Here is a 14,329-nt window from a genome sequence, read left to right on the forward strand (position 1 = left end):
GGTATAACTTGTTGAAATGCTGCTTAAAATACATGTTTCTTGCCTTAACCAACAGAACATTCTGTAATATGCTGGAAGTTTGTTCAATTAAGCAATGTGATCCAGACTTTTTACCAGTATACAAGGATATTTGGGGAAAAAAGTTATTTACTTAATAAAAATACAACATGTACCAACTACAAGATGCACTTCTTTGACTTTGTCTTTATTAAGAAGCAGTATACCCATTTCAAAAAAGCAATCCTCCCCAACCAAATACTGCCAGACAAAGAAATCCTGAATTTGAAGCACATTGGAAAAAAAAAAAAAAAAATCCCTGTTTATATCTTAGCATAGGGTGAGAGAACACATTGCATGCCAAGTGTTCATGGTGGATTTGAAGCTGTGTAGAAAGTGTTCAGACGTTGTAGAAATTCTGGCCTCACAGGAGATTTTGGAATAAATTGTATACTTCTGAGCTTTCAGTTTAGTGTGTATATTGCTGTATTTTTACACACAAGGCATTTATAATTTAACTGGAAGACAGAATAGTATTATGAGACCTCTTATATTTAGTTCTGTGTGACAGATCACTTTGTTTTGTTTTTTTTTTTAATTGAATCTTTTTTAAATGATCAGTTAGAGTATGTAACAAAAGGTTTCCTATTTAGATGAGAGATCTCCAGATGCACAGTATGTGGATTTGCTGCTGAATCCAGAACGTTACACTGGATACAAGGGGCCTTCTGCTTGGAGAGTGTGGAACAGCATCTATGAAGAAAACTGCTTCAAGTAATTGGGAGGGAGAGGAAGCCTGTTTCTTATACTTGTCCTTCAGTTTAGCTTAAAACTGATTTTTCTGTTTTCTAACTTATTTTCTAGGCCTCGATCTGTCTATCGTCCTTTAAATCCACTGGCGCCTAGTCGGGGTGGGTCTTGCCTGTTTTGTTTTCTAATGCAGTTCTTTTAACATAGTGACTGTTGCAGTATAAATGATACAAGTAGTAATCTTCACTCTGTAGGTGTGCTTTCTGCTTTCTTAAATTCTTGTGTAGAAGTAGCCGTCCATTTTCAATATTTAGACTAAAGTTTGTGATACTTGATTACCTTAATCATATGCATATGAATAGGCTTATTGTCAGGCTGAGAGAGTTGCGGCTGTTCAGCCTGGAGAAGAGGAGGCTCCGGGGAGACCTTATAGTGGTCTTCCAGTACCTAAATGGAGCCTGCAGGAAAGATGGGGAGAGACTCTTCAGTACGGCCTGTTGTGACAGGACTAGGGGTGATGGTTTCAAAATAGAGGGAGGTAGATTTATATTAGATATTAGGAAAAAAATTTTTACAATGAGGGTTGTAGAACACTGGAACAGTGGAACACTTGCCCAGAGAGGTGGTGGATGCCCCATCCCTGGAAACGTTCAAGGCCAGGTTGGATGAGGCTCTGAGCAACCTGATCTAGTCGTGGATGTCCCTGCTTCTTGCAGGGGGGTTGGACTGGATGACCTTTGAAGGTCCCTTCCAACCCTAACCATTCTATGATTCCATATCAGGGGAGCTAATGTAACAACTAAAGTTTCAAACTGTTTAGTGTCGCAGTAATTTTCCAGTGTGAACGGGAAGGAGCTGAAGTTTAACAAAACTTTCAGCACTCTTGTATTCTTCACTTGTCTCTTTTTCCAAGAGCATTTAATTTAATCGCTGTAGCTCATAGTCATCCTAGTGTAATGTAGCTGTACATTTTCCATCCATAGTGTTCAGTGTGTTACAAATGTACAAATAATTGCATTATTTGAAGAAAGAATGGATACTTAGGAAGGCCCAGTTATCTACAAGAATGTTTAAAAAATAAAAAAAGCATGCCAATGACTTGGGTTTTAAGTTTTCAAATTTAAATTGAAAACTGTAGCTTGGTGTTCTAAATTAATCAGTTTTCCCCTGTCACTGTGTCTTGTTTCCCTTAAAAATTAACTATTAGTCAATAGATTGAGTTAGAAAACATCAGCACACATTAGAAAATCAAGATAGCTTTTAGTAATTGTAAATATTGAGATAATGTATTGCTTGTATACACAAACAAAAAAAATCATAAGAGCAGTTTAACTTAGTGATCAGAATTTCAGAAAGGAGCACTGGCCAGATTGTTGAATAATGTGAACTGGAGAAAAATATTTCCTAACCGTATTTCTGAAACTAAAGGCTGAAATACAGCTTTCAAGAATATGTAAATCAGCTACTACTAAGATTTTGAATTTTTAGTGACTTTCAGTATTGTAATATGTTTAGTCTCAGGTGGTCTTGAGGAGGAGGAAGAGGAGCCTATTTTTCTTTGTAGATTAAATAAGATTTCTTGTACTTTTTCAGTGTTTGTAGTAAAACAAATGTTCGTAGTAAAAAAAAGTTTCATTACTGCTTTGCTGTGGAAATTATCTTTTTAATGCTTAAGGATTTTTTTTTTTTTTTTTTTTTTTTTTTCCCCCCCCACTAAGGAGGAGATGATGGTAAGTCATCTTACTTTGCTTGACCTGCAGAAATGAAGTAAGCATTAAAGAGTTTTGGACATCTGATTTATTCACTTTATTGCTGTTGCATTAGAGGGCAGGAAAGTTATGTTTTTACGCAGATGATTGATCAGAAAATGTTTTTATTGGGATAATTCATTTGGAGTAGGGGGAAGAAATGGATAAGAGCAAAATACAGTTCTGTTGTTGGTTCTTATCCTCGTAACAGAATGTGTGTTGTGATAAAGCCATTAGCGAGATAACTGGAGATGCATAAATTAAAGGATTCTTGGATCTCCTCCAGAGCCCTGTTGATACTGGTGTCAGATTCCTTTAAAGAAGAGTGGCAAGGGTTTTTTTGTGTTTTCTTGAATGTCCTTCTTGGTTTTGGGAAGGTGGGGAGAGGATGGGCAAGAAAAAGTATTTGATCTGTCTACAGTGAGACATACTTTTTAGGATTTTTCAGTCAACTGAAAGCTCTCAGGTAAAAGATCTAAGCCTGCAGGAAACCTTCAGACAGTAGCAGTCAAGGTGAAGTCTATCAGATATAATTACACTCCTCCATCACATCTTTCACCACTAGTACATATAATCAGGCTTGCAGTTTCATACACTTCTGAATGCCCTGACTGGCAGCTTAGTCATGCTTATTCTTATATTTCTCCTGTTCTGACCTCAACAGATTTAAACCAGCCTCAAAGTTCAGCCACTTCAGTGCCTATTTGCACTTTAATAGCTAAATTATTTAGCTTTATGTCCAGGTGGCAGCTAATGTTATTATGCATAGTAATGTAAAGATACTGCAATGTTGAAAATGAATACTTTTCATTTACCTATATACTTTGCATTTACAGGAGAATCTTTCTACACATGGCTAGAAGGTAAAGCCTCTTGGATGGATTAATATAATGTTAAATTCGCTACAAGAAACATTATAGTATGTTTTTTCCTCTCCCCAAGTATTTTTCATAGTGAAGGCTTCTTAATAAATTGTGCAGAACATCTAAGTGTAATTCAAAGAATATTTTTTTTTCTGAGTGTCTTTAGAAATCTTCTCATTGACTTAGATGGTATACTCCCTAAATCCTTCAGTGTTTCATCTTTTATAAAGGGGAAGTTCACTTCAGTACCAGTTACTTTGAATTTCATGCTCATTTTAGGCATTTAAGCAGGGTCATGATTATTAGTAACATTTACAAGCAGTTTTATTTGAAAACAGCTTTGAAAAATATTAAAGTTTTTTTTCTTTCCCAGTATATAAACTAACATAAGTGTAATATGTGTTCAGAAGGCAAAGCAATTTACTTTTTATTCATATTTAAATGGAAATTATTATTACAGTGGTAGCAATCAAAATTGCGTTCTGAAGATGTGCAGAAAAGTGGATGAGTTAAATGTACTTAATTTTAAACTTAGTTTATTCTGCCTTTCATAAGCCTTTACTTGTCTAGTTGGAAAACTCTTAACTGGTGGTATTGTAGGAAAGCACACAAATTTACATGCTTTTTAAAATGTGATGTCTGTAACTGACGGTGTATCTCGGCCTCACAGATACGCTTCACCATCAGCTCTTCCTGTATCCATTTGTGGAGATTGGGGTGTCAGGAAAGGTATCCAAACATATATTTGAGAAAGGAACAAACTCTTAAATTCCAAGTGGAATCTGGGTATAAGTAGTATTAGAAGTAATTTCTACATTTAAATTATACTTTGGCCACCCAATGCTATTTCATTTCTGCTTCTGCTATAAAAGTCCTTGTCCATCAAAGTCATATTTTTGAAGGTTTTGCTCTGTGCATTTAAAACTTCAGTGAATTTATAGTAGAGCTGGGAAGAAATATTTTTGCTGTTTTCCAATGCCATAAGGTTTTCTGGGAATTCTGATGTTTTTCTGTAAGGTCACTACTCTAATTCAGTGGTAGCTTTAATTCTAATTAGGATGGATCAGAATATAGTTCTGGCTTCGAGACTGTCTAAATTCCAGACTATTTCAAATGTATTGCTGAAAAAATACTGAAAACTACTTTATATAAAAATAAGAGGTAAACTTTTCCTGTGATGAATATAAGGTCTAATTAACAATGCTGAAGTACTGTAACTGTAACTTTTGAAAGTTAAATACAGACTTGCATCACTGAAATGTCAAGGTATATTCATTTTAATACATAATTTCCAGTATTTAGTTTGAGGTCTGTTTGTCTTCTTTCCTGGACAGGTCTTTGCCTTGAGAAGAGAGTGTTTTATAAACTCATTTCTGGACTTCATGCTAGCATCAACTTGCATCTGTGTGCAAATTATCTTCTTGAAGGTAATTTAAGTCTAGGTAAAATTGCTGAATGGAATTCTACAATATCTGTAACATGTATTTGTTTTTTTCTGAAAATTTTTGATGTATACTTAGTTGCTTTCTTTTTCTAAATATGTGTATTTTACTCCTTGTGCCCCTTTTTTCCTCTGTTTAGAAACCTGGGGGAAGCCTCGCTGGGGACCAAATGTGAAGGAGTTCACTCGCCGCTTTGACCCTCTTGAAACAAAAGGAGAAGGACCAAGGAGGCTGAAAAATCTGTATTTCTTATATTTGATAGAGCTACGTGCTTTGTCAAAGGTTGCACCATACTTTGAGCGTTCAGTGGTTGACCTTTACACTGGAAATGGCCATGAGGATGCTGAATCTAAAGCTCTCTTACTAGATATCTTCAGAGATACAAAGTAAGGCATAACATTTTTTTTTTTTACCAGTAGTTTAAGATTCTCAGTTATATTCGCAAGTGAGAGTAGATGACTTCTTGATAGAATAGGATAAGGAGAGTGGAATGAGGAAATAGAATTAAGTAATGAGAGAAAACAAGAGGAATTTGTACATTTGACAGGAAGAGACAAATGAGATTTGAATATATCACTCTTTAAAAAACAAAACCCAAAAAAACCCCACAAACAAAAACACCACAGAACACCCCGGGCTATTCCCTATTTGTTGCTTTTTCTAATTCTTCACTGTCAGATGCACATGATTTATTTTTAAAAGGAAAATAGTACATATAGTCTTCTAATGATCCAGTGAGTAATCCAGCTTTTATCCTAGATGTAACCTCTGGGGCTTTAACCGTCCATTCTTCCTTCTGTTTATTCTGTCAGGTTCTTTAGTCCGGTTCCTTTGCTCACCTTCCCACTAATTTTTGTGATTGTTAATGTGCTGTGTGGCTTCATTGCTGTCACTAATCATAATCTTGCTAGGTATTTGAGGTGTGGTCAGACAACAATCAACTGAAAAGGAAACATCAAGACAATTCCAATGTGTATTAGAAAGAAATCTTGATCAGTGGAAACAGAGCAAAAAAAAATTCTCAACAAAACTGTAAATAACAGATTTTAAGTTACAGTGATTGGATAGTAGAACTGATACTATTCAGTAATTTTTTTAAAAACTATTCTGCAAAGACTAGGAACTCTGAAAAATATTTTACACTGATGGCATCAGCTGCTCACCAGGCTTGATGGAACACTGTACTTTATGCCAGCGTTTGGATTTTTTTGCGTTTTGTCTTTGTTAGGTCCTTCCATATGCACTTTGATGAAAAGTCCATGTTTGCTGGAGATAAAAAAGGAGCTAAGTCATTAAAGGTAAAGCTAGTTTTCGGAATGTCATCCAAAATATCCATTTTGGAATTAAGTTGTGTTATTTTAGAAAATCTCTGTATCTACCACAAACATACTGCTGGGAATGGAAAAGGCAGGGATGTAAACTTATAGAATTTTATCTGAGGCCTCTTAGTCTGCTTCATTGTAAATGAGTGCAAGCCGTTCTGAGCCAAGCAGACTGAAATCTCTGGTTTAGTGCCTTGGGTCTGCCATCAGGATTGGTAAGGCAAATGAGTTGAATTGGTATTATCAATAGACGCAATGATGTTTTGTAAATAGAGTATCTGTTTCACATAAGCATCTGAAAAAAACCAAAACAAAACACTGATGTTTACTTAAAAACCAGATGTCTTATATAGTATAATATAATGTAATAATATATTATACTTAACATTAGAAAAGCATAGTTCCTAGACATGGGAACTACTACCTAGCAACTTCCAGTATTAACATTCTGGTGTTCAGATTGCACCACAATTCCACAGTTGGGAGTGTGGCTCAGGAATAAAGGTCTGTTTTAATACTTACCAACACTTTTAATGCTTATTTCAGTAGTTGTATGGAATTTTATCAGCATTAGAAAGAGTGCTATTAGAAAGGTGCCAGTAGTTTATCAGCCCAGCTAGTGTTTTTCTGACCTCAAATATTTAATAGAGATCACCTTTCCACTCTGACTGAAGCTGCAAAGCAACAATCTACCCATAGCTTTGGACAGGCAATGTCTTTTGTGAATTGTAACTTTTTTGCCTATTTGTCAAAAAGGTAGATTGGTTTAAAAAGATTTTAATAATGGAAGAAAAATTGGGCAGGAATACAGATACAGTACTTGCAAGTCAGAAAATTTTGAGCAAGTTGCTAGAAACTTAGTCTAACTCAGGCGTTATCCTGCATGTCCTGTATATTGGGGTTTTTTGGGGGAATTAACTATTAGCTGTAGCTTGGAAAAAAGACTGTGAGTTTACGTGGACCTTTGTTATGGCCTGACCACGTATGGTAGTGGTTTTGTTCAGTTTTAGTAATAGAGAATTTATATTCTTGTGGTACTAGATTAGCTAACCTTCTGTTTTCATAAAGCTAAGAAGTACTTTTCACTATTTTTTTTATTTATTTTGTTTTTAACTGATAGGAAGAATTCAGATTGCATTTCAAGAACATATCCCGCATAATGGATTGTGTTGGATGTGACAAATGCAGGCTGTGGGGCAAACTGCAGGTATAGCTTACTTTATGTTTGTGCATGGGGTGGGGGAGGTTAGAAGAGAAGCATCTGTTTCAATTTGGCAGGATGCCTTTCAACTTAGTCTTCAGGCTTTTAGGACATGCTTGCTTGCTCTTTGATATACTTACCTATATATTAAAAATAGAAGTATCTTTAGTTAAACAATTAAAAAAATGTTTTAAAACTGTTTATTTTCTTTAGTCAACAGCTTTTTAGTTTACTAAAAGGTATAGTTTGTATTCTCTCAAAAAAAAAAGTTTTTAAAACAGATGCTTCATGGCAAAGTCTTACTGGCTAGAAAAATACCATGGTGAGCTGTAGGCAATCCGAGAGGCTGCTGGAGTGCATTGAGGATAACTTCTTAAGCCAGGTAATAGACAACCCTACCAGAGGGGATGAACACTGGACCTGATAGTCACCAACGCAAGTGAGCTAATCAGTGACATCAAGGTTGGAGGCAGCCAGGGCTGCAGTGACCATTCACTGGTGGAGTTCGCAGTCCTGAGGGTTATGGATCAGGCAAAGGGTAAAGTCAGGACTCTGAATTTTAGGAAAGCAAACTCCCAGCTGTTCAGGGAGTTAGTCAGTAGGAGCCCCTGGGAAACTGCCCTCAGGGACAAGGGAGCAGAACAGAGTTGGCAGATTTTTCAGGATGCTTTCCATAGAGCACAACAGCTCTTGATCCTCAGGTGTAAGAAATGAGGAAAGACAGGCAAGAGACCGGCATGGCTGAGTCAAGACCTGCTGGTCAAACTAAAGGGCAATGAGGAAATGCACTGCAATGCACTTCCTCTGCAATAAGTCAGCGCAAGAAGGAGCAAGTATCCTGGGAAGAGTGTAGGGATGCTGCCCAGTAGTTGTGTAGGGATGGGGTCAGGAAGGCCAAGACGTGGCTGAAGCTGAACTTGACAAGGGATGCAAAGAAGAATAAGAAGGGCTTCTACAGGTATATCAGCCAGAAAAGGAAAGTCAAAGCATACTGCCCCAATGAATGTGACACAACAGACAAGGAGAAGGCTGAGGTACTCAACAACTTTTTTTGCCTCAGTCTTCACTGGCAATCTCTCTTTCCACACCTCAGTGGATGGACTACAGGACAGGGACTGGGAAAGCAAAGTCCCTTCCACTGTAAGAGAAGATCAGGTTCATGACCACCTGAGGGATCTGAACGTACATAAGGCTATGGGATCTGATAAGATACATCTCAGAGTCCTGAGGGAATTGATTGATGTAGCTGCCAAGCCACCCTCCATGATATTTGAAAAGTCATGGCAGTCAGGTGAAGTCCCTGCTGACTGGAAAAAGGGAAACATTGCAGCCATTTTATAAAAAAGGGTAGAAAGGAGGATCCTGGGAACTACTGACTTGTCAGCCTCACCTCTGTACCTGGGAAGGTCATGGAACAGATCCTCCTAGAAGCTAAGCTGAGGCACACGAAGGACAGGGAGGTGGTTTGGGACAGCCAGCATGGCTTCACCAATGGCAAGTCTTGTCTGAGCAACCTAGTGGCCTTCTATGGTGGAGTCACTACATCAGTGGACAAAGGAAGAGATATGGATATAATCTACCTGGACTTCTGTAAGGCCTTTGACACAATCCCCCACAACATCCTTCTCTCTAAATTGGAAAGAGATGGATTCAATGAGTGGACTGTTTGGTGGGTTAGGAATTGGCTGGATGGTTGCATCCAGAAGGTAGTAGTCAACAGCTGAATGTCCAAATGGAGATTGATGACAAGTGGTGTCCCTTAGGGATCAGTACTGGGACCAGTACTGTTTAATATCTTTATCAATAACATAGACAGTGGGACTGAATGCACCCACAGCAAATTTGCAGATGGCACCAAGCTGTTTGGTGCAGTTGACACGCCTGAGGGACGGGATGCCATCCAGAGGGACCTGGACAAGTTTGAGAGGTGAGCCCATGTGAGCCTTCTGAGGTTCAACAAGACCAAGTGCAAAGTCCTGCACCTGAGTGAGGGCAATCCCTGGTATCAGTACAGGCTGGGCGATGAAGATACTGAGAGCAGCCCTGAGGAGAAGGACTTGAGGGTACTGGTGGATGACAAGCTGGACATGAGCTGGTGATTCTCCCCCTCTACTCTGCTCTTGTGAGACCTCACCTGGAGTACTGCATCCAGCTCTGGAGTCCCCAACATAAGAAGGTAGTGAACCTCTTGGAGCAAGTCCAGAGGAGGGTCATGAAGATGATCACAGGGCTGGAGCACCCACCTCCCCTATGAGGACAGGCTGAGAGAGTTGGAGGTTGTTCAGCCTGGACAAGAGAAGGCTTCAGAGAGTCCTTACGGTGGCCTTTCAGCACTCAAAGGGGGCTTATAAGAAAAATGGGGAGAAACTTTACCAGGGCTTGTTGCAATAGCACAAGGAGTAATGTTTTTAAACTAAAAGAGAGTAGATTTAGATTAGATATAAGGAAGAAATTTTTTATGACAAAACAATGTAACCGGTTTGCTAGAGAGGTGGTGGATGCCCCATCCCTGGAAACGTTCAAGGCCAGGTTGGATGGGGCTCTGAGCAACCTGATCTGGTTGGAGATGTCCCTGCTCCTTGCAGGGGGGTTGGACTAGATGACCTTTGAAGGTCCCTTCCGACCCTAACCATTCTATGATTCTGTGATCTTACCTGTGTTCAGTGATCAGATCAGCCTTGTGGAATCACCTGAAGGAAGCCTTCCTGGAATTACAGCACTTGCTTAATTGTTAGAAAATCCAGCATGAGTTTTAACTCCACAAATTGAGGCATAAGAAAAAGAAGTAATTCAGATTTTCACAATTTATGCAAAAGGCAGCAAATGAATGTAAAGGTGCAGCGTAAAGCTGAAAAACAGAATTTCAGTTTCTGGATACCTATTATTTTTATTTTATTGAGAACAAGATTTTAAACCTCAAGACTAGTCTTAAGTCCAAACTGAGAATAGTTGTTACTTTGGCGTACCTACTGTACTATATCGCTGTATAGCATTAAACTTATCAGAGTTCAGTTTGCAAATACATTTGTAACATCAAAAATTTAGTGGTCTCTACTGAATGTCCAGAGTTCTGCCTACCCTGTCCTAGTTAATGCTTCTGATCTATTATTGTTTTTCCTTCTCACAAAAAATGAAATAGGGCCAGATTTCCTGACCTATAAAACTTTCTTGCACTTTTTGTGAAAATCCAGTGGTTGTTTCTGTAGCCCAATTATAAAAAGGGGAAATAAGAATAGCTTCTTCTGTTCTATTTCTGTATAGAAAAGAGGGGTTGAAACTGAAACTGCAAAGTCTGCCACTGGGACTAGAGGTGAAAAAAGCAGAAGTGTTGTGATACCTCATAATAAAACCTAGTCTGACTTGGAAGGGGGAGGGGACAAGAAGAGGGGTGATCTGATCCAACAGCTCCTGCAGCATGGGCACATTTGTAAGGTGAGGGGCAGGAGGGAGCTGGAAGTGTTGTAACAGGCATATTTTCATATGCATCTGGTGTGGCTGAGAAGAAAAGAGGTGGGAAAGGGAGAGATTAAAAACACAAGGATGAAAAGCAAGTATACCTGAGGAGACAAATGTTCTTAAATAAGTGACTGAGCTTGGTACACAATTGATGGCATGCATTTGCATTAGTGTCTTGGTCTGTGTACCATTATTTGGGTTAAGGGAGTTCAGTATAAGAATTCGTGCTACAGTTTGCCTGGATTGCTATTTTTTAAAACTTTTTTATGGTTTTATAAGTATTTGAAGGAGTGATCTTATTGATGTTAAAACATTGGACTTTTCTTGTAGACTCAAGGCTTAGGAACTGCTCTGAAGATCTTGTTTTCTGAGAAAGAAATACAGAGCCTTCCTGAGAATAGTCCATCAAAAGGTTTTCAGCTCACGCGTCAGGAAATAGTTGCTCTTGTAAATGCCTTTGGAAGGTAAGTTTTTATTATTTGTGTAGTAGAAAACCAGTAGAGCTTCAGTGTCAGCACTCAAGGTCTGTGGAGAGATGGTATTGTACATCTAGCTGTTGCTTTTAAAGGCTGAATTATTACTAGCAATATTGATAAACTTAATGCCATCAAACTGAGTATGTGGAGTGCTGATTATTAGCTTTGGTTATCATTGTGCATGGGGATCCAACTCATCTCTTATCTCAAATCTCATCAATTCCATCTTGCGAAAGCTCTATTTAAGTCTCAGTCAGTCTTAGGCATTAGAGTGGGTATGCCTCCTCAGTTTTGGAACTGAGTAGAGCTGTTCTACTTTTTCTTTTTTTTTTAATTTCTGTTTTAAATGTGTGTATGGCAGAAGTAGTGAAAAAGGAATAAAAATACTTGGAGTTTTTTTAACACTGTCATTTGTCCCTTAGGCTTTTGTATTTTTGTTAAAACTTTAATTTTGTTTAATTTTTTGAAAACAGCAAAAATTTACCCTATTCAAGTGATGAAATAAAACATTTTAACAGCTTTAAAAGATGTGTAGAACTAACTTTGTTGATCATGTTAGTTCTTCAGATCTTGAATGTAACAATCCAGTCCTGTTTAAAAGAATCTAATTAACGTTTATTACCTCTGGTTAGAGATTTTTATAGATGTTTAATGAAGTTGGGAAAATTTAAAAACTTTAATCCCTGTATTACAGTATGTAAATATAATGGAGAGTCAGACAGTAGATCTTTTGAGGGAAAGTAGTATCTTAGTTAATCTTTGGAACAGAATTGTGTTCAAAAAAACCAAACAAAAAGCCCCCATGGAAGATGATGATTTGCACTTTTCTTTTGCAGTTGACTTACTAACACTTAAGGGGTTTTTGTTTTACAGGCTTTCCACAAGTATAAGAGAGTTGCAGAATTTTAAAGTTTTATTACAACAGACTAGGTAATGAAGGCCTTTGCACAACCCGTTAGTGAAGACCATTTACAAGACTGCATTGAGCAGAAGGAACTGATCCTTACAGGACTCACGTGAACTGATAAAAAGTAAAATCAAGAACCAACTTGAATATTTATGTTTAGGATTGATTATTCGTTAGAAAAGATATTTATGAATGAAATATATAGTTTTTAAATGTGTAAATTATGCTGATCTGTTTATTTTGTAAGTTCTCTGCTCACAGTTCTGTTGTACTGAACCTTCATAAATTTTATTTCCTTGTGTTTTTGAGATGATTGTTTTATATGAAAACATAGGAACCTTCACCCTGACTTGGCCTGAGATAGGCGGTTCACCTCTCACCTCTCCCTAGTAGTGAGCTTCAGTATTTTCTGAGGACTGGGTATGCTGAATTTGGCTGTCTAAAAGAGGAAGGGGGCGGGGGGAGGGGGGCGGGGGGGGGAGAAAAATGAAAAAAAAAAAAAAGGAAATAAAGCTCTTGTTGAGTTCTGACCTCTTACTGTAATAATGATACTTACTTAAGAATGGGAAATTGACCAAGCAGAACATTTTATTTCATACCAAGCCAAGTTCCTTTGCATTATGCTGATACCAACATTTTGTCCTTATGTGCTGTTTTTCAGAACTTCCTTTTTTCTTTAAAATAACTACCTTCTCTCTGATACAGACAGTTGAAAGTTTTCTGCAGCCCCTTGGCTACCTGCATTTGCTTAGGGGTGGAGGTAAGGGAAGGGGGAGATAGTTGGTGGAGTGCTGCTAGCTGAAAAGCCTCAGTCAATCAAACTCACATCTAGCCCATTTTATTTTCTAGATTGTAATCACAAGTTCAGTTTCCAGAAATTGTCTTTTTAATGTCTAAAATGTTAAAATAGCACACTTCAGTCTTTGAGCCGTGGAAATAGATTTGCTCTTTCTGCATTATGTTTTAGTGCTACGTTAAAAGGTCAGTGCAAAAAGTAAGAGCTTGTTTTTGTAGTCACTTTTAAAAAAAGATGCTTTTTAAAATTCATAATCATACTGACATGTAATACTGCATACTTTATCTATGCAATCCATAACTGTATCTTCTTTAAAAGGATATTCAGCATAATAAAACGGGTATGTTAATAATGTAACTTTCATACAATAAGAAATTACTCATGTATCATTGTCCGCAAATGTCAATGATAACTTACCATTGTCCAAAACAGAATTCAGAAACAGCAGTACTGATTAGTAGCAACCAAATATTGGTTTAAATTTAAAATGAAGTAATAATTTTTTTTTAAACCAGCATGTTTCAAAGTGAACTTAGGAGTTATGAATGTAGGAAGTGCTAGTACAGTGTAGATACATCTCCTGTTTTTAAAAAGAAGTCTTCACAAATTAAAGTGCTCTTACACATTTTTCACCCTACCAGATATTTAGTGACCTGTTTATATAATTGATTGTAACTGTATTGGCTTCCATATTGTGGTCCTCTACAGCAGAGATTTTCTGAAAGCTGGGATACGCTCTGTGTCCTTTGTTTCCAAACTAACCTCGAATTTCTACCTGACTGGAAATGAGCTAGGCTGTCCTGCTGACACTTGCTATTATAAAAAATACTGTTTCTCAAGAAGATAAACCCTCTTCAGTTAAACTGGGATAAACTAAATGAAAGAAGAAAAAAAAAAAAACTGAAAACAAAACCCAAAACATAATAAACCCAAATAAAACCACGCCCACAAAGTTTTGCTGGTAGTTGCACAAATTGGCAATGAACTGGTATCCGGTCAGAAGTTCCTGTTTGAGCCAGTACATAATTTAATGTGGTGTAAGAGAAAGCTGACACCAGTCTGGGTATGTTAAGTGCTTTCCCAGCAGCCTTTCTTGCCTGTGGGCACCTGTGTCTGAGCAAGTCACCACAGGCTTCCTTTTTCTAGTTAACAGAGAAGAGCAGGTGATTCCTAGGTGGATTCATCTGGCCTGTTCTGAGCTCTGTATTTTATGCTCTGGGATGCAGTGCTTTGCACCCTAGAGTTTATTTTTCTCTGTTAAACTGAAGGGGGAATCTAGGTAAGTAGCTCAGATGTGAACAGTTGTGTTTGGTAAATGAGTTACACCCTGAGTATCTAACTCTTCTGAGTAGTTGTATATATTGAAAGTAT

General features: G+C 37.7%; 1 protein-coding gene across 2 annotated transcripts in view; it reads left to right on the top strand.

Annotated features, from left to right (window-relative positions):
- The window catches only part of ERO1B (endoplasmic reticulum oxidoreductase 1 beta), a 32,003-nt gene extending 19,398 nt beyond the window's left edge, over positions 1-12,605 (top strand). Inside the window, exons 7-16 of one of the 2 annotated variants that reach the window (XR_015258047.1) lie at positions 651-771; positions 862-908; positions 3,332-3,358; positions 4,693-4,785; positions 4,940-5,186; positions 6,029-6,098; positions 7,243-7,329; positions 11,110-11,243; positions 12,129-12,286; positions 12,497-12,605. Coding sequence is in view for 1 of the 2 variants with exons in the window: in XM_086743789.1 (XP_086599915.1) it covers positions 651-771; positions 862-908; positions 3,332-3,358; positions 4,693-4,785; positions 4,940-5,186; positions 6,029-6,098; positions 7,243-7,329; positions 11,110-11,243; positions 12,129-12,189 (887 nt within the window). In the remaining variant the exon portion in view is untranslated. Of the gene's footprint in view, positions 1-650; positions 772-861; positions 909-3,331; positions 3,359-4,692; positions 4,786-4,939; positions 5,187-6,028; positions 6,099-7,242; positions 7,330-11,109; positions 11,244-12,128; positions 12,471-12,496 lie in introns of those variants that run through there. The other variant, XM_086743789.1, reaches the window with a different exon arrangement.
- The last annotated feature ends 1,724 nt before the right edge of the window (positions 12,606-14,329 follow it).

Source organism: Chlamydotis macqueenii, chromosome 3 (assembly GCF_036417535.1).
Source record: "Chlamydotis macqueenii isolate bChlMac1 chromosome 3, bChlMac1.mat, whole genome shotgun sequence".
Taxonomy (NCBI): domain Eukaryota; kingdom Metazoa; phylum Chordata; class Aves; order Otidiformes; family Otididae; genus Chlamydotis; species Chlamydotis macqueenii.